Source organism: Parus major, chromosome 2 (assembly GCF_001522545.3).
Source record: "Parus major isolate Abel chromosome 2, Parus_major1.1, whole genome shotgun sequence".
NCBI lineage: Eukaryota > Metazoa > Chordata > Aves > Passeriformes > Paridae > Parus > Parus major.
In genome coordinates, this window is record NC_031769.1 from 22068605 (window position 1) to 22093967 (window position 25363).

At 38.0% G+C, this 25363-nt stretch overlaps 1 protein-coding gene across 2 annotated transcripts; it reads left to right on the top strand.

Annotated features, from left to right (window-relative positions):
* The first annotated feature begins 78 nt into the window (after positions 1 to 78).
* Positions 79 to 23578, top strand: LOC107200189 (pituitary tumor-transforming gene 1 protein-interacting protein-like). Of its 2 annotated transcripts, XR_004495773.1 has the most exons (8): positions 79 to 367; positions 2419 to 2471; positions 4801 to 4909; positions 7427 to 7535; positions 10618 to 10686; positions 15184 to 15230; positions 20725 to 20833; positions 21980 to 22067. XR_004495773.1 is itself a non-coding variant. In XM_015618313.3 (7 exons), the coding sequence occupies exons 1-7, from the start codon at positions 94 to 96 to the stop codon at positions 22027 to 22029; spliced, it is 711 nt and encodes a 236-aa protein (XP_015473799.2). In that variant the 5' UTR covers positions 79 to 93; the 3' UTR covers positions 22030 to 23578. The 2 variants fall into 2 exon arrangements, 1 of the variants encoding a protein (XP_015473799.2); XM_015618313.3 differs by lacking the exon at positions 20725 to 20833 and having other exon boundaries at positions 21980 to 23578.
* The last annotated feature ends 1785 nt before the right edge of the window (positions 23579 to 25363 follow it).

Here is a 25363-nt window from a genome sequence, read left to right on the forward strand (position 1 = left end):
CGGAAAGCTCACACTGCAGAGGAAAGAAAAAAGGGTGAAGAAGGGAGAGGAAAAGGCCTCGTGTACGTCAGACCTCGCCTACAGCGACCGCGGATGAGCAGCAGGCACATCCCCGCCTCTCCCGACCCGGGAGCGGGGAAGGCGAGGCCCGGCCCGTGTCCCGCCCCGAGCCCGCTCCGCCCCGGGGCTGGCGGCGCCTGCGCGGGGCCGGGTGCCGGTGCCGGAGCCAGCGGGGTCCCGTCCTGTGCCGTGCCGGCCATGGGGGCGCCGCGGCGGTGGCCGCTGTGGCTACAGGGCCTGGCGCTGCTGTGGGGTCGCGCCGTGGCGGGGCTGGAGGAGATCCGCACCACGGTTCCGCCTGTGCAGGGTAAGGAGGGGCGGGCGGCTCTGCCCTTGTTTCCCGTCCGTGCCGCGGGTGCGGCCTTCCCCGGCGAGCCTGGCCGGGCCCCGCGCTCGGCCCTGAGCCGGGCAGAGCGGCACGGCGGCGGGCACGGGCTCAGGCTCGTCCCGAGGCCTGCAAGGGCCCAGCGGCGCCCGAAGGGCCTTCAGGAGAGTTGCGGAGAGCTCGGGGCTTGCCGTGGTCTGTCCCCGGCGCGGAGCGGGCCGGGCCCGTGGGCCGGGAGGGAATGGCCCGCTCCCGGCCGAAGTGCTGGGGTTTTCCGGGTCTTTGCGGGACGGAGACAGCAGTCACAGAATCGCAGGAGGGGGCAGATTGGAACGGACCACGGTGGTGTCCTGGTCCAACCTCCCTTGCTCAAGCAGGGTTATCCTAGAGACGCAGTCGCCAGGGTTTGCTCAGCCCTGGGTGATGATGAGGAACGTGGCTCAGGAGAAGCTGGCGGAGATGCTCGTCTCCCTGTTCTGTTGGAATCATTTATCATTTCGCTGCTCTTGGCAAGTAGCTGGTGAAGCTCGGCCTCAGATTTAGTTGCCACCAACAGATGTGACCACAAAGCTGCACGCCAGGTTGGCTGGCATCAGATTTGGGTATCTCAAGTGCACCTTGACAGGTGTGTCTAGATCCCACCTAGAGGTATTTAATTTCCTTTAGGGAAGGGTTTATACTTGAAAAGGGAGCCTCTAGCTTTTTGAGACAACTTACTGGAAGCAAATTAGCCTTGCTAATTCATGTTCAAAAAGCTTGTTTGTTTGGATGTTTTAAATCTCACAATGAGAAAGCAGTGAAGTACTTTTATAATAGTTATGGTGGTACTCCGTGTTGAAAAATCCCATTTGAAAATTTTTGGGTATAAACTGAACAGTTTCTGAACCTGCTTCTTATGAAGCAGGTTCATGAATTGGTATATGGGCCTTACACTTAGGCTGTTAATTGGTACCTGTAACAATTTAATTGATATGGGATAAACTGCTAAGGGGTTTTTCTATATGACTGTATTAATTAAATGCATTTAATGTTAAGAATTAGTACCAGAAATATTTCATATTGAATTATGAAAAGAAAATATTGAAATCTGTAGCTGTCTCAGAAGCAAGTAACTGTAGTTCAAATTGGCTACTGCTTGTGACTGATGTTCCATTTGGAGATCATTTATTTTATGCTGAAATAAGAACAAGCTTGTTTCATTAACTGGAGTAAAAAATTGTTGTAGGAAGTACAATTACTGGAAGAAAAATCCAGGTTCAGAGTAGGAAAGGAGTTTTCCCTTCATCTTTCAAGTAGTTCATCTAGGTCAAGATTATGGCATGTATGTGGCCCTGTGGGCAACAAATTATGTCTGAGTTATGGATAAAAAAAGCATGGTCTTAAGATGGTAGACATGGGGTACTTCTACAAAAAGTAAATGTGAACACCAGTATGTATGTATTTTTTTTTAAAATTCAGAGAAAATGCACCACTTGGCTTGTCAAGCTTCTGTTAAAGCTCTTATTGAATTCTTGCATATTAGTTTTGTATCCTATATTAGGAAATACTTTTTGTTGTTATTTAAAATCATTGTATTTGGAGAGCTTTAGCTTTCAAAAACTCTTTTCTCCCAGAAAAGCGTTAATACCTATGGAAGGAGACAAATCCTAAGCAAGGGCCAGCTTTTGCAAAGCTTCCAAAGCTGCACAATTTGGAACATTCCCTAAATTGAAATGTGTAAGTTCTAGAATTTCAGCAGAGATATCAGGAGACTCTTGGGTTGCATCTTCAATGTTGTCCTTAGAGAAAGCAAGCTGAGGTTAAAGGTAAGCTTGAATTGTTTCGCTGTGTCTAAGGTTGAACTTAATTTTATCTCTGTTTACTGCAGTTCTCCTGGAATGGAATTACTGAGATTTCATTACCTCAGTCAAAATTATTGCTTTATCTAGGATTAGGAAAAAAAAAAAAGGTTAAATATTATGATAAATGCTTGACTTTATGGAATAAAAATAAATGTATAATCTCTGTGTATTTTGGTGTTTTTATTTTTTTAGCATGTTCAGCATTTTCCCAGAAGTCCTGTGAAGAATGTCTAAAAAATGTTTCGGTAAGATTTTTAACATCTTTTTTGTTTGGTAAGAATTTCCGCTTAATATGAAATCAAACTGTTAGGCTTTCTTTGGCAGTTTGTTTCTTATTTAAGCAATAGAGTCAACCGATGTGTTGCTTCCCCTCTGCAACACGTGATGCCAGTGTGCTTTCACTTTTCCAGGGTTGCTCCATGATTTGGTCGCTCAGGATGTTTTCTGTGCTTTGTTTGGAGAGGACAGATGGAATCCAGGTGTCCAACGTCAGTGTGTGCTCAGGGCTTTTATAGCTCAGCTGAGCAAGCTGATGTTGCTGCTGTCTCAGACTCATCCTCATTTTGAGGGTAGCACTTAATTAAATGTCCATCTAATAAACTCAGTTAAAATGCCTTGCTTTTCTGCTGTCATGCTAGGAAAACTGGGGAAATGAATGTAAATAAACTGGAAGGGCCTTTCTCTAAAGATGCCCCAAGAAGTGCCTGTAACAGGCAGAGTGTATGGGGTCCTTCCATTGACTACATCAGACTGTGTGTGCTTAAGACTGCCAGGCTAAGCTACTGTTGATAGCAAAGTGTTCAGATTTCTAGTGAGATTGCAGTAAGGCAGACATTTAAATGTTAGAGTTTGTTTCTCTGTTATTTGCTGAAAACTTCTTTAGCTCTACAATAAGGATTGTGATAAGTATGCAGAAAGCATCCTGGAGAGCAGAAGTGAGAGATTATTTAAAATTCAGACTTCAGATGTCACTGAAAAGAAACATTTAAGGACTCTTAAAGTTGCATCTAAGTTTCCATTACTGAAAAACCTTTTCACCAAGGAAGACTGAGAAATATCTGAATTTACTTGCTTGTCTTAAACATATATTGGGAAGAATGTTAATTGAATTGTATTGATTGTGTATTGTTAGATTCTTTTATCATTGGGAATGAGTCAATTGAAATATTTTCTTGTACTTCAGCCCCTGCTCCAGCCAGTAGCTGTGTCATGTATTGCCTTTTGGGTTAGACACGTTTTCAGGAGGTAGATGCAGGATCTCCATCAGAGTGATACAGCTGGCCTTCCTGGGCTCCCAGGTGTCATCAACAGTGTACACTCATTCAGATTAGGAGAGACCTCATGGGCCACCTAATCCAGCTTCCGACTTAAAACAGGGTCAACGTTATATTCAGAGTTTAACAGTGACTTTTATTATGCCCCCTATTAGTTTTTATTTTTGAACTCTTAATTCTTATTAAATATTTGAACCAAAAAATCACATTCTCATCTTACACTTATAATTGAAAGGGCACAGTTTTTGCAAAGTGAATTCTATTTTCTTAGGTTTTTTTGTTGATGTGTCCTTACAGATATGTTTAACTTTTACAGTCTAGCAACTGCAAAATAGTAATACATATTTCTTGTATCCACACTTTCCAAGAAGCAGAATCTGCTACAGATGGTTTCCTTTGTATTTAATGTTTTGTAATCCATTAAGAGCAAGATAACAGGCTTTGTGTAATTGAGTAATTGAGGCTGTATGACAGACATATTCTTGATACTCCTAGATAAACCATAGTTCCTGGCCGAACTCTTTTTATAACAAATTCTAAAAAAACATGTTCTATCAAAGATTCCTATTGCTGTTATTCAAAACTATATCACTGTTTGAGTTATGTGGTAAATGACTTCCAAATAAGTATTTATTTTAACAGATGAAAACCAAAACCTAAGCTTGATGCTTAGTGATGACTTTAAAAGCAGAAATGTTGTACTGGAATTTTAACTATAATACACATAAAAACTTTAAATTTTAAAAATATCCAGATATATAAGCATGTGCAATTAAGGTACACAGAGTACTTTGAAACTCAGACTGGATGAGGCTGTATCATTCATTACCTTGCAGCTAAAGCTTCTGTAGACTTATAAGGATTCTTTACTATTTTCTTTCTGTTGATAATTAAATGCAAGGCTGAAGTAAGAGTATAGGTGTATTTTTATTCCTTAAAGATACAAGGTGTTTTAAAATTCTGAACAGTTGTCGATCTGATTTTGTATTTCTTATTTGTAAATTCTAGTAATTTTAAACCCAAAGCCATTTTGCCCTCAAATATTCAGAGTACTTCAATATGTTCCCAGATCTTTTCAGGCTAGTGTTACTTATAAGTACAAAATGTTCTTATGTTCTTATTCACTATTTAGTTTTACTGAGAAATTGCATGAGGACTTCTGTAGGCTTTATAAAACAAAGCACTTCCATTTCTCCAGTACTGCATTCACATAAGAAATCTGTCTTTGGAGTGGTGCACTAAATTGTTAACTGTTTTTGAAGATTAATAATTTGGGTTTTTTCTTGTTTCTTCTGCACAGTGCCTTTGGTGTTACACCAACAACACGTGTATTGATTACCCTGTAAGAAGTATTCTTCCACCGTCTTCATTGTGTTCTCTCTCAAATGCTCGATGGGGAGTTTGCTGGAGTAGGTACTAATTTCACTTTTGCTGTAGAGAATTATATTTATGAGTATGATTAAAATAAGGCAGCTTGCTGGAGCTGTTTCCTGATACTTTATTTGGAGGGGTGGGGCGAGGAAGCTGTGGTTGATTTGGAGCCGTAGCTCTAATCTTCTGAACATAGAAACAGTCATTGCTAAGGTTTCTGTGTGAACAGCCAGTGTAGGTGTGCTGATGCAATGGCTTTAAAACTTTTTTACCTTCTTTAAAATTTTTGGAAGTGTTGGGTGATTTGTCTAGATCCACAGTTCTATTATATTCCAGTGGCAGCAGTGAACAACTGAAATAACAGTGTACCAAAGGTATAAGGTTTAAAAGGAACATGCATGGTGCCACTGTAGGTTGTAATCCTGCATCATGTCATTGTTCTTCAATTCCCATTTGCTTTGCATGTTTTACTACAAAATACAGGACTGAGCATGTGCTGCCATCAGGGTGAAGTATTTGGTGTTGGTTTTGTAATAATGTGTGTACAGATCTAAATTCAGACTAGAATGGGACAGAGAACACCTAAGGCATTGGAAAGCCTCGTGTATGAAACAAGAGTACAGCTTCAGTCCAGCAGAGCATTTGCAGCAGTCTAAATTAGAGTAGCAGAGGTAGAAGATTGCTGTTAGAACTTGCAAATTTCTGAACACTGCCAGTAAATGACCGCTGCAGAGTGCCTAGATCAAAAAGTACAGGTGAACTTTATTAGTTCTATATTCTTACAGAATTATTACAGAAGGGCTTTGTGCTTTGTTTTCTGAGGACAGGCATTTATGCTTAGACTTCTGTTGAAGTTTTTTTAGGGTATGGTAAGACTATAATTTCAGTGATAAAGCTCTCTTTTAAGAAAACTGAGCTCAGAGTGTTGTAGTAAAGGCTCTATGAAATGTTTAGCAGACTTTTCTGAAAGTGTGGAGGGTTGACTCCTGCCAGTAGATGAGTACTCACACAGCTGCTTGTTTCCTTCCCCTCTCCCATAGCACCAGTGGGATGGAAGAAGAAAAAGGAACAAGAGCAGAAAACCTTCCTGACTGAGATAAAGATGATTTAAAAAGGAAAGGAAAAAGAGGGAGAGGAAAAAACACAATTTATTTTACCATCCCCCCCACAGGCAGACTGATTCTCAGCCAGTCCCCAAACAATAAATTCCCATTGGAATTGCCTTTCCCCTTGGAACCCAGTTATGCCCTCCACTTATCTTTCCTTTACCTCTTTACCTTTTTCACTGACCACAAGATTATATGGTGGCGAGTTTGGGTCAAGTGTTTTGTCAGCATCCCCTCCTGACCTCTCCCAGTCTCTTGCCTGTGTCGAGCCCTACTCACTGGGGAGGGAACAGAGGGAAGGGAGCAGGGGGGGAGGTGGGAAAATATTTTGGTGCTCTTCAATCCTATTCAGCTACAGCAGAGACATTGGTGTGTTACCAGCATGTTTGAGCCAGAAATCGAAAACACAGCATCAAGTCAGCTGCTATGAAGTTAACGCTCTCAAACACATCAAGTAGAGAAACACATGTCCTTTTCTACTGATACTAAGCATGGTCTTGACAGTTTACTGCTGCTGTGGAAATGGCTTCTGTCTTGTGTGCCATTTGTGATTCTGGATTAACTGTAGCTTAAGCACAGAGCGAAAACTTCACAATGGAGCACATTCTCAGAAAAAAAAATAAATAAAGTAGAAAAAACCCCAAACCAAAACAACAACAAAAACACCCTCAAATATGCATATCCTTAATAGACTTTGTACAAATTACAGGCAGCAACATGCCATGGGGTTATATGGTCTTACTGAGACTGTCCCCTACAAACACAGCAGGAAATTTAATTAACTTGTGAAGGTGGTGGTGATGTTTGTTTTTTTTTTTCCCTTTGAGCAAATAAAATTAAGAGATGAATGTTGTTCACCATTGCTGAAAATGAAGGTGAATAGTGCAGCTTTCAAAGTCAAAAACAAATGACTGGCTTCCAGTTACAATTTAATAAGAATAACATGTGCTGACGGATTATTAACCAGAGTGAAGAACAGTGTAATACAAAGTAGTTTAATTGTGTTGGGTATTTTCATGAATAGTAAGCAGATGAAATAGGTACAGGTGCCAGGAATGCAGATTGAAAACTGACAGTCTTTTTCTGCACTTTAATAGGGTCAAAAAACCTTTTGTGCTTCAATTAAATAGTATACTTTTGAAAAAAATAAATTTTCTTTAAAAGAGATTTTTCTAAAAATTTTTGCTTTACTGGATGAAATATATTTTATTGTTTGTAACTTGTAGGGAAGTAAGAGAATGAGAAATACGGTTTTACTTAATGTCTGTTCAGTGTATAGCAAAGTTTGAATGTGTTACACTGCATTTTATCTGGTGTAGCTGAGCAGAATCACGTGGACGTTTTTACAGATAGGGATGAAAAATATGTCTAGGAAAGAAAGGAAGAATTCTCAGAAAGATAAATGTTACTGATGGAGTCTAACAAGTTGAATATATTCATGTTTTTCAGTAAACTTTGAGGCTTTAATTATTGCCATGGCTGTGATAGCTGGACTCATTCTGGTGTCCATAACAGTCTGCTGCTGTTACTGCTGTTACTGCAGAAGGCGTTCCAGGAGGTAAACACATGTATTTGTTTTCTTTATTAACACTTTCTCCTGGTCTTCCCTGTCTACCTACAATTTTTAATCTTCAGTATGCTAAGAGTATTTTCATGTCGAAGCAGTTTTGTTAGTCACTTTGTTAGTTTGTGAAAAACAACAAGATATTTAGTGGCAGGTAGTATGACACTGGAAATGATGCTGGAGTGACAATGAAGTGATTTTTCTAGTGGTAACAGCACTGATGTGTCTGACTTCAGGTAAGCTATTGCTTTTATTAACATCTGTGTTTTACACTTTCTTATTAACATTGGACATGAAATCTTTCAACAACCAGGTAAATCCTTGCTTCTTGTGATAATGGCATAAATAATTTCTTTCAAGGCAAGCTCATGGTACAGCAAAAAGGGACCAGGTGAGTAACAAGTAACTAGGCAGCAGTGTCCTATACAGCACTTGGTATCCATCTTTCAGAGTTGCTCTAGAATCTGTTAGTCTCTAAGCAGATCTAGCAGTCAGTGTCGAAGGGATTAGCTGTCTTTGCCAATTCAAAAATATATTCTAAATGTAAGATAATACCTCTTTGCTCTAAGATACTAAGAATCATTTACTTATTTTCAAGGCAAGTAATACTGCAAAATTAAATGTTCTTGAGATCTTGGAGAACTTGTGAATTTTTTTTTCAACTGGCTTCTCTTAAGTAGCTGATATTATTAAACAGAGCAAAGTAGTTGATGAGTAGCTAAAATGTGTATCAGTGCTGCAATGCAAAGTGGCACAGCACAACATCTTGCATTTATCACTCAAGTTTTAAAGCTTTCTGGAAAGGGTAGTTTCAGCTAGCTCTGTTCTTTTTGTCCTTCAGTACTTCCCATATGAATAAAATGGAGACCTTATTTCTTGGTCTGAAATTATTTTTGTACTTTTTAAAGTACCTTTGTCTCATTGTTCCTGTTTGAGATTTGGTTTTGTTTTTTTAAAAACAACTTATGTAACTGTACATTGTTTGGTGCTGATCTTAAAGCCAGAGAAATATGGTACATGTGTGGCTTTAAAGAAACGTGAAAATAATTGCAAATTCTTTTCTTGTTTCTTTCTCTCTTTCCTGAGGAATAAGCATGTACCTGTTTACCTGTTTTGTTGGTAGGTTGGTTTACCAAATCTGCCCTAGCACAAAAATGAATACTCTTTAGCCCTGTGCTGATAAGCCCTGAAGATGTAAAGAACAGGTTTAGATCTGCCAATATCCTCTGCAGAACAACTGAGTGGGCTCCCGTGGCTGACATGTCAGCAAATAAAGCTTGAATCCTGTGAAAAGAGATATTAGTTCTAGACTTCAGTTTTAGTAGCAAAGTTGTCAATCAGTACTGTAACTTCTAATTCTAAAAATAGAGGGTTAGTTTAGAGTTATCTTATGCCAAGACTCCAGAGGTGTCAAGCTTAATCTTGTGACCCTTAGAGGATTTAAAGGTCTTGTCAATCTGGGGTCCAGCTTATTTCAGGAGGAGTCAGAATGTGTTATTACACTGAAGCCTTGTACATTATTGGCTTTAAGCCCACTGATCCTCAGCAGGAATTCTTTTGCTCTCTTCTTATTGTTTTTGGGGACTCACTTTCAACAAAAGAAACTTATTTTTTTCATGAATAGGAGGAAGGAAAAGTTGTGGAAATGACTAGATCTGTTTAACTGACTTTTTTGATGTATCTGAGGTGTATCCTTGTTTTGCAGAAGTATCCGTATTTCTTGTGGGAATTCTTAAACTGTGGTGTATAAGTGTTTGAGAAGCCTGAATTTACCTTTTCTTTGAACACAGAATTCTTAAGTGCATTAACACCCACATCAGTAATGTAGTTGGCTTATCTGTGTCCATCCTACCACCTAGGAATATTGGTGCATAGTTTTTATTTTTATCCTGTGTTTTTGGACTTCTCAGAGTCTGGTTCCATGTACTTGTGACAGTTTCATTAACAGCTATTATTCATTAAACTACTAAATAGACTCTTGTGAACATCCATTATCAGCCATGCTTTTAATTGTATAATCTCAAGCTTTCTGAATCTGGAAGAGCCACTCAAAATATTCAGAAAATCAGAAGATACTTAATGCTCTTTAATTACAGAGGAATAATGTATTTTCTGAATCATATACCAACATTTTATATATTATTTGTATTAAAGTGTTTGACATGCTGTAATTAACCACTGGATGTCACTCTTGCTTAACTTACATGTTGGTGGCTGCAGATGTGTGGTAATGCTGCTCAGGTGTATTAATATTGTAAATATTTGTCTCAGATATCTTCAGAACTGTGTTCACTTTTGGAAGATGATGGGCAAGCATGGCAGTTGTCCATTTATTAATCCTGAAGAATCATCATAAATTCTGTCAGTGAAAAATTAGCAGAAAAATTGTTTGACATTTGTGTTAGTGTCCTTCAAGTCTTACACAGTCTGTCTAATAGTTAAGTGAAGCTGAGCTTTCCCCAAGGCGGGACACAAAGCTCAAGTGCAGCAGAGAATTCAGTAGTGCAAATCTGCACATGCACAGCTCAGGCATGTGTAGGTTCAGCATTTCCCAGAAGCACATGGCTGATACTCGGGTAAATCCTTGCCTATTCCAGAACAGACTCGTTTCCTGGGGGCAACTTGAGATTGGTAGTTGGAAAGATAAATTGTTCTGGCATCAAAGGCTTCTGAACCATCAATCTTCTTCCAGAGGACAACAATGGACTTAACTGTGCACATGGAGAACACTGAGTCCTAAATGGGGTGTGACACATGGGGAAAAGGGCAATTAGGAATCCTGCTTCTGGAGCAGTCTGCATCTTCTTCTTAAGAAGCTGTGAATAGTCCTGTGGAGGTTGAAGGGCATATTACTACATGAGTAAAGTATTTTGTTATTATAAAATGTGAAAGGATAATTACACAAACTTGTCTATTATACTTACTCAGCTGTGAAATTTTACATGGCTATGAAGTAGTATCTCTGGTCAGACTATAAATTCTTTTTGAAAGTAACTAAATTCTTTTTTTAAAGTAGCTAAATAGTTTAAAGTTGCTTTTTCTTCCTCACGCTTTCCTTGCCTCCTTATTTTTCTAGCAGACTAGATGAAGAAGAGGAGCAACTAGCTAGGAAGAGAGAGGAACGAAGACTACAGTCTCTTCAGAGGTAAGTCGTGACAGCTTGATATATAGTTGTATACTTCCTGGTGATGTAGGAGTATTCTGCCTTTCTAAGAAATATATGGAGTACTAAACAAAGAGGCATTGTGATGTTAGACATGACAGTGTCAGGTTTTTACAAAGCAGCTTTATTGTAAGGCTGATGTACCTGATTAGGAGCTGTATTCCTGTAAATGAACAGAGGGCAAACAAGTTGATGCTCAGTGTGTCAGGTACCATGAATGCTCATGTAGCATGCTCTGTGCATGACAAACATTATCCAAGAAGAGAACAGATGCAAATTTGTTTTCATAAACATCTGAATTTGTGAGCTGAAAGTGTCAGACTTAAATATGCCTGGAAGGGTAACAAATAGGTGTCCAACTTAAGAACTATGCTCACACACAGTTTCTTAGATAAGTTATATAAAATATTTGAAATGGATCAGAAAAAAAGGGGAATTTTCTACCTCTTAATCCAGTTATAACTAGTCACAGCACAGTAGGCTGAGTACTAATATGATCATGATGTTTCTCATATAAGGCTTTTGTTTCTATTTAACGAGAAGGGATCCAGTGAGGAATATCAACATCTTTTTGTATGCCAAAACCATGTGCCTTGTGATGAAATGCACATCCTTAATTATGGAATAATTCATTCAGTTAAGATAGCACTTACCTGTGTGATAGTTTGTTATAGCAGACTTCTGACTAGGTGCGTAACAGAGGATGTTTGTTCCATAGCCTTTCCTCTGTGATTTGTGTATCAGCTTTAAGTTCTTGGTACAGTTAATCTGTAGGAGGTCTGATATAGGAGCGTAAGGTGCGCTGTGCACACACCAAGCCAAGTGGTGTTGCACCGGGCAATTGGGAACACAGGGCTAATACCAGCTCCATTCTTGAATTTAGCCTAGGAACAAGGATCACTGGGAGCAGACTGTGCTGCCAGAGTGATTGCTGCAGCATTACTTAGAGCAGCATTCCTCTTTCCCAGCTTGTCTAGGAGTGTGTCTGTGAAACAGAAACTGTTTTAATTGCAGGAGAGAGCTCAGCAGCAACCCTGGGGTGTTTCCATGTTCTGAACACGCTTACCTGTTGTGTGTGTGGCTGGGGGTCATGGGAAAATACAAGGAGTAGGCCACTTCCAGAACCTAGAGCACCTCACCGTACCCACTGCTTGCTTCCTGTAAGACCTCTGGAGGATGAATTGCTAGTAGCAAGCTGTAGAACAAATTAATATTCTCAACAACCGATTTTTGACAAGCAGCCTGCAAAGGACAACACTGCCTTGTACTGTGTAGTCCTTCATTTCTACTGTGAAGTTTACACATAGTTTATGAAAATAGCTGAATAGCTGCTCAGATAAATATCATGAGAGGAAAATAGGCACAGCATTGACCTTGTGTCTATCTGGTTTTGTTTTTTTCTTGTCATTTTACATGTTGTTTTTTTTCTGTGGGATACAGCTACTTCAAATACAGCTGTTCCTATCATTTGGCAATGGAAGGTGAACAGGACTAGCTTGAGCTTCATTTCATGATTCCATTAGTGAGTGGTAAAAACAAAGTTAAGGCGGCCCAAGTTCTATAGTGTTCCATGGATATATTTTTTGTGGAAGGTTTAAGATGATTGCAGCACCTAGTATTTTCTGTCTTTTCAGGTACATTAAAAAAGTCTGCTTTTCAAATTTAATATTTGTTTGCATTAAAATTCAGTTAATTATGGATACTTTAGTGTCTCTTTGGAAGATGCCTGTTAAAAGGAAAAGTAAAGGTAATTATGTTTGCTCTCTGCTTGTCTACACAAGGCTGAAACTAGCTGCCAGTTTACTGAGAGGGTTGAAAATCACTGGTGATAGTTTGAGTTTGCACTTATAGTGAGGAGCATTAAGAGAAGCATGTCTGGAGTTCAGATTTTTACTTAAAACAGGTATCTTATTGCATAGCTTTAGTCCTTTATTTGACTTCATCTCTAACACGAAAAATAATTTTTAAGCATAGCATTGAGTAATGAGTCTTCTATACACTCAATTATTTACAGCTTCAAATACATGGTATAATTATATGCTATATTTATATAATTTATAAATCACTATTTTAGAAGTATATAAACAAATGCTAAACAATAAGATCCAGTGCCAAGTATAAATTGATAGCGTATTGGTAAGGAAGAACAAGGAGAGAGGCCAGGGAAAGAAAGGATGGCAGTTTATTTGTGAAGAACCAAGTATGGAAAATTATTATGTGAATTGTTGGTATTGAGAAAAATACTCCCTCAGCTTATGGCAGTGGGGACAGCTTGCATGAGAAGCCAAAACTTCAGTATCTATAATATGGAGTAATAGCAGTGGTGTTAAGAAACAGAACCAACTCAGAAGACTGAAGTGACTTGAGCTGATAATAAAGTGAGATGTGGGTGGTGCAGTAATTCTGGGCAGCTGATTCAGGGACTGCCTGTTCAGAGCTGTGTCTGGTTCTTCTGGGTTGATGTGTACCTAAGCCTTATTTACTGAGCAATGACTTAGTCATGGGTGAAGTGATGCCGTCGTGGCTGCCTGTCAGAGTTTGAATGTTTCACTGATATTGGTAGTTTTACTCTTCAAATTTAATTAGATGTTTGGTGGTTTGTTTTGAATAGCCTCAGGAAGTATCCTAAAGCCTTTCTGAGGCTTAAAGCCTACACAGCTTGGTTTTGCACCATCCCCTTCTTAAGCAGGTTCTTTCAGAACTGATTCACACTGACTGCTGAAGTACTGAACTTTCAGGAGCTGGAACTGCAGCAGTGAGACTCTGTTACTTCAGACAGGATATGCAAAACAAGGAAGGAATGCCATTAGTGCCAGCAGTAATAAGCCTGGCTTGAGGTCATGTGAAAACTGTACGGTAGAAAGGTTTAGCTTTACACTGGAGAAGGCTGCTTTAAGCAGAATTTCTCTATTCTCTTCCTGAGATCCCTTACCCTATATAATATCTTCCTCTTATGTAACACAGAAAGCAGAAATCCTGCTGTCAGGTTACCTCCAATAGGTAAATTTGTCTCCTCTTTTTTCTGTTCTTTTCAATGTCTCAATCTTGACTTTGTTCCTCTACATGAATTTCATTATCCTGACTCTCCAGTTCCTCTTACTGCATTTTGGCCAGCTTGCTTTATTTGCTATGCTGCCTGGGCTTAGTAATGCAGAGGGATGTAATGAACATGGGTATCTCTGGGAAACAGTAGTGGAAGGTTTTCAGTCTCTGTCTCGTTTGGTTTTTCTCATCATGCTTTATCTGCATGCTTTTCCATGAAGTGCAATTGCTGGAAAAGGCCAGTTCAACCCTCAGCTCTGAAGGAAGCAGGATAATTGCTTCTGAGGACACACAGGATCTGATTAGCAGTAGGAATTGTTTGGAGGTGGAATATGCATAGGGCAGATGGGATCTTTGGTGAAATAAGCTGTCAGTGCTTAACAGCTTTCTGCTGAATATGTGCAAATTGGAATCTGGCAAAAGTCACAACTTGTCTAACTGGGTTGGATTTTAACAGAGGGTAACAAAGGGTGTATTTTTTTTAATGTTTGTTTTTTGTTTTTTTAGAGGAATAACTTTTTTGCCAAATTCTATGTCTTTTCCTCAAGGTATATAGATCCAGGATCATACTCATGAAGCAGCTGTGTAGGAGGTTTTATGCTTGTTTCTTAAATAAGCAAAATAGATCCTTTCTTGGTAATATAGTAAAACTATCTGAGAAACGATGGAATTTTTTCCACTTAAACATCTTTTGTTTTTTCCCCCTTCACATTTGCAAAGGGGAAGGAGAAATCAACTCATCAGAGACTTGGTTTGTGTGAATAATTTAAGTTTGGCAATATCAGATAAAGCCTTGAAAATGGTCTTATGGTCAGACAACATAAAAACCAATTTATATTTAGCACAATATTTTAATTTATTCTCTGCATGGATGCCATGCAGCATTTTAGAAAGCAGTGGTTTTCACTTTCACTTGCTGTACATCTTAAACAAAATAGTACTACACATTTTTGTCCATTTAGGATTATTATAATTAATTAGTATTCTGAAGCGTGTTCTGTGCACAGCTAAATTTTACAATTATGCTTCCTGCTGGAAAGCACTGGGGAGTCTTCCAGTACAGTGCCTTACTTATGTATAGATGAACACCTCAGTGTGTGGAAGTGTGCATATATGTGGATAATTTACTTTTATATAAAAAGTATTCCTTATTGTTTATTGTAATACATCTTATGTTCGCACTATCAAGTAAGAATTCACACTATTAGTAGGAATTTATGGTAAGTCTTACACAGTGTATGTGGATACTTAGAGATGAAATGTAAAAAGAAAAATTATATATGTGTGTAACAGCTAAGTGGGATTTTTTTAAAAAAAAATCGTAATGTAATTACTAATACCAATGTAAAAGTACTGTTGTCCTTTTTGGATGTAATTATAGTTTGCTTACAGCTCAAAAGCATCTGAATGTTCTTCTGATGCCTTTATTTCTTGCAGGAAACACGAAAGAAAACTGAAGCATGATGAAATACGTAAGAAGTATGGTATGTGTCATTTTGTTTTGATGTTAAGCCTAAGTTGATTCCTTTTCCCTAATTATTGTTAAAATTCACAGCAGAAATAAGCTGCTTTATGAGCAGCAGAAGTAATCAAGCCCAGTTTTCTGCTGATGCCTGTGTTCTGACACCTGATCTCAGCACATTTATTCTCCTGTTCTCTTTCTGCACTGAATGTCCAACTGGGCAAGAAGACAGTGTGCTTGGGATTGAACAGTGGTTCAGTCTGTCTGTTCCTAAGTAAGAGGACTGAGTTTGGGGCTTTTTTGTTCGTTACTGAATGTGATAAATCAACCTACTTGATCTTTGCTACTGGAGCCATGCCTATTGAAGGAGGAGAGACTGACTAGTAGCTAGCAAGCTTTTTAAATCAAGCTTGAAAAAGAAGGATGGAGGATGCAGCCTGATGCAGGGATGAAATATTTTTTCTTTGTTTTTAAGTGGAGCTGTGGTCCAGTTGTAGAAGGATATCACAAGACTGTAGGACCTGGTGTATTGTATAGGAGGCTCTTATTATGTAGGCTTGTCAGTGTTTGCACATTTCTTTTGATTTGTTCATAAGGTTAATAGTACTGTATATTCAGAGACAGAGCTGCTAAAACTCGGCTGCATTTTTTATTATGCAAATTGCACTAATGTCAGAGAAGGTGTTTCTAGGGGTCTGAACAGTCACTCGAAGCTGTTAATTTTCATCCTCTAGTTAAACTGATTGGCAGGGTCTAGGAATGCCTTCATGAATCTGCAGCCTGCCCTTTGCCTGGTGCAGAAGTGTTACAGACAAACTCTAGGAAATTCTCTGCCTGGAGAATGTTTGTAAAAGAATGATCCTTTGCTGGAACGGAGGAGGCCTGGAGAACTGCACTGTGACACTGGAGCTGTAGGAGAAAGAATGTTTTAGAAACTAGAAGTAATTTTTGTTAAGCCTCAGTCATAGAAGTCGTTCTGTGGTATTTTACAGGATAATTAAACCTGTATCTCAACCACAATTCAGTTTCAAGAGGTGTTGTGAGTGGTTGACAACAATAGTCCAGATGTAAAAAAAGCAAACAAAATCCAAGTGCAACATAAAACAGCACAGGCTTATTGTGTTTGCTTCTCCTTAGAAGAGACCTCACTCAGAGTCAATCTCAGCAAGTTTGAATCATTGGGAAAGGTCTGATGAAGAACTTAGTGCAGTGGCTGTGTCCCCACAATAACTTGCAGCACTCAGTGCAGATGGACCTTTGCATCTTCTGGATGCAGCCAGGATGCAGGTCCTGGATGCAGAGTTGCAGTTCCCATATCAGAGCCCTGTGCTGGGGTTTGGTGATGTGAAAGTTGCATTCGGTTATGTTCTGCTTGTGAAACCAGTTCACTTGTCTCTGTATGGCCCTACATTTTACTGAAGATTTGTCTGTTCAGTGCTTAACTCTCAGTTCTTTGTGGAGTGCTTTGCTGGATCTTGTTAGAGTACTTGAGTTCCCTGATATGTAGACCTGTAATGCAATGCCCCTGGAATACAGACATCAAATTCAGTAAATCAAGTTTTGCTTATAGCTATACTGTGCACACAGTCATAGAGAGCTAGTGTCATTTTGTCTCCTCTATCAATGATTTAATGAGAAACAAGTTTGTATGTTCATTGTGTTAGTGGAAGGTGTTCCTTCATGTAAGTCAGACATACTCACTCCTTCCTGCACTTAGGTTTTGCAATGCAGCTTACCTGCACAAGATTGCAATTGGACTATAAAGCTTAAATTTTATTAGTAAACTTCTATATAAAGTTTATTGACAGGTTTGCTGTGTTGTCTGAGCAAAAATTAATTTATATTATCAGATATATCAATTTGAGGCTTGGAATCTCATGGTTAATTTTTGTCTTAAAGGAAAACCTTACTTTCACATAAACATAATTAGCACATCCTTAAAGGATGTTTGTAACTGAAGAAAAATAAAATACAAAATATGTATAAATTTTAAAATCCAAAAATATAATTGCAGTTGAATATAAGGGTTGCATTCTGATAATAGACATATGATTGTCAGAATAATTCAGTGAGACATAGAATAATTCAATGAGACACAGAGTAGACTTGAATCTTCTGTCCACATTTTTTACTGTCTAGAAAATACAGATGTTAGCATATTAAACATAATCTAATAAAAATTGCTGCAAATAATTATGAAGGCTCTAGATTATTTTGCACTCTTACACACTGCAGAGAGATCCTCAGTTAAGTAGGCATGAATGAGTGGCAGAATGACTTTGTTAACCTGACTGTAGATTAAGATGATGCTCAAAATTTCAGTATTTGGTTGGCTTTAAGGGAATGCCTTTTCCCATTTCATCCCCCAGCTTTCCATACCCCATTTAAATGGTAATTACACATTTATAATGCACTGCAGGTGTCACTCTAGCCACAATCCTTTGGGAGCATTGGAAGCAATGGAGAGCTTTAGCAACCAGGAGTACACAGTTTCAGTTGTTTCTTTGTTGCACAATTTGATAGTATTTTTCATTTGCTCACAAATATGAATGCAATATGATTACACAAATTATACGTTGACTCTTAGGAAAAATTTAAAGTAGAATTCAGAGTACTTTGCAGCTTGTGTAGTACACAAAGGAACTACAATTTAATTCCTGCTGCATTTGCTTCTATTGTGTGTTCAGTACAGCATTAGCAAGAAGCTGATTTATTATTTATTTATTTATTTGAGGATTTTGCCTGGTATTAGTGGAAGGATTTTTTTCATTTAATTTTTGCAAAATTATTATAATTCCATTGCTTTAGTTCTGCAAAGGTTTTGATTAGCTATTTTAATGGTATGAAATCCTCCCTTGTTTATTTATGTAAGACATCGGTTTTTATATTCAGTAGTTTATGACAGTAAATGTTTCTTCTGTTCAAGGTAGATACTTGACCTTCTTTAGTGTTCTGAATGCAAGACAGGAGAACCTTGCATTGCCAAACACTGAAAGCTATTTAGTGAATACAGCTGTTAATCTGAGGGGCAAAAAATAAGGAGGAAAAGTTTAATAAGAGGTGAAGACATGCAGCAAACTAGTTTTTTGGGGTTTTTTTTTGTTTTCAGCTATACACAATCTCTTGTAGGTATTTCACTTGTTAATTCTGTTTGTGGGCAATGATATGGGATGAGAGATCTCAATGACTAGGAATCAGCATAGTTAGATAGTATACAATATAAATTGTATGCTGGATAATGCTGGAAAGAGGTATTAATTTCTCTTGACCATTGCTCTGTCATTTCATATTTATTAAGATTCTTCATTATTTCATACAAGCTAATGAAAGATACTGGACTACTATACCTTTCAAATTTTTTGAGTGTTTCTTAGATATTGCTAAGTAGGTTAAGTCCTAGCCTCAAAACGAGGATAAATAGAAGTAAGAACTTTTAAGTGACCTCTGTGCCAATATTCAAGTTCACCAGTGACATGTAATGGACTTGATTGCAAACAAGGCTCATGAAGATACAAACATCTGGTTTCCCTGAACCCCTGAGGGTAAATGACAACTTGGGTAGTGGCTCTCATGATGACAGGAAGCAGTTGAGAGACAACTCCTGTCTGGTTCATGGCAGCAGGATAGCTTCAGCTGAACCAAGTGTGCTGCCCTATTAGCATGGGCCGCCAGCTCCTCTGAGTGGCACTGGCAGAGCAGCTGTGGCAGGCAGCTGACAGAAGCTTTTTGTCATGCCTCTTTTTTTGAATGTGTCTCCAAATAGCTGTTGTCCACTTACTGGAGCCTGATACTTCCTCAGTAAGAGTTAGTGCAAGTGATGAGCTGCTGTCTCACTCCTCTTACTTAATGTGTGTAATCTTACAATGTACTTAAAATGCTGAAGGTAAAAGAAATTTAAATGCTGGATGCAGGTTTGAGAGCAAGGCTGAAAGGTGAATATGTCAAGTATTTGTAACCCCTGGTTATCCTCATTTTGAATGAGAGCTTGCCGTTTCTCTTGGAGTCCCTTTTTCCTGGGAGATCAATTTCTGAAGTCAGAGCCAATAGTGTTCACATTGGATTGGCCCATAGTTCTTAAAGCCTATTTAGTTTCAGTATTCTGTGATGAAGCAGATGAGAGTACTTTAAGTTAGGCATACTAATGCCTGATTGGTGGTGATTAGATCTGTTCATTCTTAAACATAATTCAGTAAAATTAAAGTAAGTACTACTGGGAATGGCATTTGCAGTGAGGAGTAAAAATGGCACATTCACTTGAAATATGAAGATTAGTTTTCTAAAATGGATTTTAGCTGAGTGTTTTGGGGCAGGGGAAAAGTATATTCACTCAGAATCATATAGGAAAGGTTTATCGGGAGTCTTACACAATCCTCTCGTTAATTTGAAATTGGCACTACTGGATGTAGAAAATATTTTCCATTTGGTTTCATCTTTTTGAGCTGTAAAAAACAATACCTGCTGTTTTACTGTGTTACTTTCAGACCTATGAAGTGTTGAGTATGTGTCCTGAATGAAATATCAAAAAAATATAGTAAGCACTTGCCAGACTCTACAGAGAAAGGTCTACAGGCTGTGTTCATTTTGTCAGGGAATATGATACCACCTCTTGCCACTTAGTGGAAAGCTTTTGGAAGTTAGCTGCATTTATTTGTAAATGGAACTTAATGAGTGCAGGGAGTTTATGCAATGGCAATTGTAATAATAGTGGTAATTTCTAGCATTGAAGCTGATTTTCAGTAAATGTTGTGTAAATGTGTTTTGTATTTCAAAGGGGTAAGATACAGAAGTACTGTATTTTATTTTATTTTTTTTAATTGGACTACTCAGTTGTGTTTTAGGCAACTAAATATATTAGGAGCCATATATCCTTACTGCCAAAGTACTAACAAGTCTGGAGGAAGGGTGAGGGTGGTGATGATCTGGGAGTAAAATAAATGTGTCTGCTCTCTTTGGGTTGGGGTTAAATTAATGCAGGAAAATTACCTGGAGGCACTGAAGGTTGAATAGCAGGTCAAGGATAAGAGGTTTTTTTTTTTTTTTTAATTGTGTATTAGTTTACTTCACATCTAGAATAAACTTAGTGGACATCACAACTGTTTGTTTAAATGCATGAAAGGTAAGATTAAAATTTGGGAAGTAACCACTTTTTAGAAGTTTAAAAATATAAAAATTTCAAAATCTGAAAATACGGTAGATTATTTTTGAAAATTATATCATCTAAGCATATTCTTATTAAATGCTTAAATTTTAATTTTTTTTTCAAAAACAATTATAGAAAGGGATAGTACCTCTGATACAAGGTACTACACCAGGTAGATAGACTATATGTCATGATACGTGGTTGAAGCTTTATAAATTACTGGAATATTCCTTGGACAAGTAAGAGTCATTATATATAAGGAATAATTTTGTTATTAACATTTTACAAGTTTACTGCTCGTAATCTTGTTTATTTGAGTGATTATAGGACTTTTCATATTTATTCTTTATTCCAAATATTTAATGTTCCTTATCAGGTGGTTAGTTGCAGTAACTGATACAGTAATCAGCACTGAGCAGTTGTGCAGCTTGACTGGAATCTTAAAATAACCTGGCAGTTCAAATGAAGCTCACCAACTGCACAAGGTAGGCAATAGTGTAGTCTGCCTACAGCAGCCTTAGGTTTTCACTTTCAGATAAAACAGTGAATGTTCACTATCTGTGTGTAGTTACATGTGGAAAAGAGGTATGGTGTGAAAAGGACTGAGAGGAGTTCTTACAAAGTTTGGCAGTGACTAGAAAAATTTTTTTGGTCATTCTTGTGAATCTGAACATTTGTGATTTGGAGTTGCTCGCACTGTCTTCTGTCTCCATGCCTAGACAAATGAGCTAGAGAAGAGCCCTTGTCAGACATCAGTATAAAAATCTTGGCAGAAAAGATAGCAGTAGTGCCCTGTGCTTTCACAACATAAGGTCAGCCTCTGGACTCTTACAGGACTTCTTTATTTTTAGTCTTCTGCCTACCCCAGGTCTGAAGTGTGGCTTAGTCTCTGAAATAGTTTCTGCGTGGAACAGCGATTGCTCAGCTAATCCATACAGAGGATGCTGTGCATATCCAGGCACTCAGCATAATTGGATGGCTTTGCAGTGCTTTCTGTGACAGTATTTTAGTATAAAGTCATTAAGAATCTTTGTGAAGGAAATATACTGCACCTTGGATTAAGTGATGCTCTTGTTCTGGTCCCTGGAGGTTTTAGTGCACATAAGAAGTGATATTCATTTTTTCTTAGAGATTATTGTTCTGTTGCAGAAAAGCTGGCTGAATGTGACAGATGGTTGGGTATAATTGAAGTAGAACTAAGTCAAAGTAGCAGTATCTTACATTTTAAAAGGATGATGATCTTATAGTCACTTGCATTTATAAACTGGCCACTTGGAATCTGTTCTTCTTGAGACATCTCTATACTTAGGTTTTTGTCAACTTGACTCTCACAAGTGCACTTTTGGTGTATACCTCACAAAAGAGAAATGTGTTTTCCATGATAATTTTTCATAGGAAAATGTTCTCTCCCTGCTAAATCATGAAATACTTATACATGATTATAGTCTGGGAAGTAAGCGTGCTTAACACTTCTAATTTATTCTGATACTTGAGTGTTCAGGTAATAGAGCAACTATTACAAGAATTGGCTTTTGGATTTGTTACATGCAGTACCTGTTGCAGTGAAGTCAGTAACTCAAAGCTTTTCTGTAATAAGAAAATTGTAAATGTGGTTCCATTTTGTTTTGCAGGTCTTCTCCAGGATTCTGATAACCCCTACAGCAGATTTGAGAATGAATAAAGATGAGCCCCTTCCACAAGAGCTGTAACTGCAGAATCCAGGAAGACAGTTTGTTTTCATTTGCCTTTTGTGCTCTTTTGCTTTTGTTTTCTTCTCTCTGAAGTGTTTTTTCCTGGTTGTAAAACTAGAAGCAGCTAAAGACTTTCTGAAATAACATATTTCTATCTCCTGTGTGTGTAAAACTACTTTTTTATAAACGGTTTTTGTTGTTGAAATGTTTGCTGAAGTTTGTTGGTTATCTTTCCTCTTCTTAAATCTGTATTTTATTACTTGACTTAGATGGCTAATAGTCACAATAGTGTGTTTGAGTTCAGTCTTAACTGCCACTTCAAGTAGTTGTTCTCATGTTGCTCTCTCCTCCTAAATAGAGATTTTATACATACATATATATATATATGTGTGTGTGTGTGTCTAAACAAAAAGCAACATGGAAACACAGTTCCACATAGCAGAAATAGCTGATGAAAAATACATCATGTGCATTCTTGTGGGTGGAGGTTTTTTTGCCTAGAAAAAGATCTTCCAAGAGTGTAATGTGTAAAGGTTGACAGTGAAGAGCATAGTTGTCTTTGAATAATTAAATTCAGTTGTGAGAATGTTAGTCTGTACTTTGGATATAGCACTAATGTGAAAAAGAAGCCAGTTAGCAAAATAGGAGGAAGGTTGATCTTGAAACAAACATAGTTATGTGTTCCTAAATTTAAGAAACATCAGTCTGTGTGAACACTTTGTTCTGCAAACTTAATGTATATTGGGAAAAAAAAAAAGTATTAAGTTGCCCGGATTCTGCATTTTACCAGGGCTGACCCTGGCCAGGAGCTGCCTGGCTGCTTCCTCCCTCCCTTGGAGGCCTGTGGGAGAGAATGGGAGCAGCAGAGTTGCAATAAAGGCACAGTAAGTGAAGGAAAGGAGGGTATTGGGAACACAGTCTTCAAAGGCAATTGCCACCTCCCAGAAGCAGACCTTTTCCCAGTCCCCCCTCCATTTTTCTTGGTGAGCCTGGAATGGGGTCAGTTTGGGTTAATTATGGCAAACTGCTTCCTCTCCTAGCTTCTTGCTCACCCCTGGCCTAGTTGCTGGAACAGGCAGAGTGGGGGAAAAAATGAAACTTTGATGCTGTTCAAGCAATGCTCAGCAAAAGCCAAAGCACTGGGGTGTTACCAGCACCATTCTTGCCACAAATCCAAAGCAAAGCAGCACCATAAGGGCTGCTATGAGGAAAGTTACCTCAGTCCCTGCCAGAGCCAATACAGTAAGAAGGCAGTATTTTTGTAAATCTTTTATTGTTATTTTGATATTTCCATAATGTGATTTATTTCCTGTCTTTGTTTTCATAGAGGTGTTTTCTTGAGCACTTTTAGTTGCTTACCAGTATGATGTGACAAGCAAAGAGCTCTGTCCTCCCAATCTGATTGTATGCCCCCATTTATTCTGTACACTTTAAATTACCTCCCTTGCTGTTGATTATCTGTTAAACAAATGTATGGTATTGAAGATATTTGTGTTATTTTTGTCCACATTCCTAAAATAAACTCTTTAACATCTTGAATATGATTCTGTTTACTTTTGTTGTTCCATACCATTTGAAATTAACATGATTTAAAAGAAGTTACCAAGTACAACTTTGGTGAAGGAAAAAGATGTATTTTTGCTGGAAGTGTGTGGCAGAGATTAGATCATGCCTGTGGGTGAGGATGTGAATTGCCATTCCTTGTAGTGTCAAAGAACCTGCCTCTGCTTAGGTTCAGTAAATAACATTTATCACTGGTTTTGGTATACTGTTCTTTCACTGGCTTTAGCTCTGCAAACCATTTCTCTGCATAGTTTCTCAGGAATTTATATAAAAATAGGTTTCCCACTTTCTGAATCTATACTGTAATTAGTGTTAATGAAATACTGGTCTGTTTTTTCTTTTTCCTTTTTTCTTTAACTCCTATTTAGAGCATTATTAGTAGGCACTGTATTTAATTTCATGTTTATCTGTCAGCCATTGTCAAATTTGAAGTATTATTCAAATATGCCTGTCTTAGAAGAATGATGGTCTGTGATAGGAGTGAGTTGATAGTGTGGAAATGAAACATGCTGTTGTTTTCCCTGGAGATAACTATTGCAAAAATGATGAAGGTCTGTCTGCTGTCTCATGACCAAGTAGTGACATTCCTGACTTAATAGAAAAGCATTTTTCTTCAGCACCTGCTACAATATATGAAGGGCTGTGATGTATTCTATCTAAAAGGGGAGGAGGGACAATCTTTGTTACCATTTCAAAGATGGTAAAGTACTCGGAGAACCAAAATATTTTGAAAAAAGGGAACAGGGGAATTGACATTACTAAGTCAAAGTTGTGGACATAAAAAACTTAACAACTGTGGTCAAATTTACTTTGTGTTAAGCCTTAAGTTCAGTCTGTAGTTTACACAAAATGTTAAGCTGGACATCAAATATGGTATATTTTGCTTATACAGTTAAGACTATTAATTCAATGAAACTATTGTGGACACCAGCCTTAGAGCTTAATAGAAAATGCAAAAATCCTCATAAAATCCCCAGACTGTTCAGATTATTTAACCTTCCTTTTCTGTGTTCATTGGAGCAAATAATTGGATAGGAAATACCCTTATTTCATTATATTAATTACCTTCTCTGCTTTTCTGTATGTCACTATTTCTTTCTTTGGCTTTCCATGAGAAGTGTTACTTGGCTTTGTATTTCAGTGTAGTCACAAGTAATTGGGAAAACAGTAGAAAGAGGTATCATTTTATCTTTGTTTCTCAGGTGTATGAACAAGGGTATTTATCACCTTCCTTGTGAGCTTCCCCTCCTCCACACTTTTTCAACAAAAGAAACAGAAGGTATGCAACATAATAACAAAAGCAGGGAAACAGCATAACCTAGGCCTGAGAGCTGTATCTTTCTTGTGTTTTTCTGATTTCCCCTTCAGTCACAATCTATTCCCTTTCCTCTATTTACACTGTTTATGGTTATTGCTTGTGAGTTTTAGTAGTGAAGGTATTGCTGATGGAAAAGAAGAGCAGTCTGGGAAGTAAAAGAAACCTAAAATCTGTCTTCATCTTTCCACAGAATAGAGCTCCCAGTACTCAAAACTCAAGTGGGACAGGTTTAAGAGTGATATTGCTGGATGTACTTTATGTAAGTGAAGAAAATTTTAGTAGATTGAAGCATATTGTTTTAACTTGTCTTAATGCAAGAGCGTTTTTGCCATTTCAGAAATCTTAGCTTTGATGATGATTCCATTTAGTTGTCTGTACCATGTCTTTCTTAATTGTTATTTATTAAGTAGATGTACAAATACTAGTTATGAAAAATGGTCAGT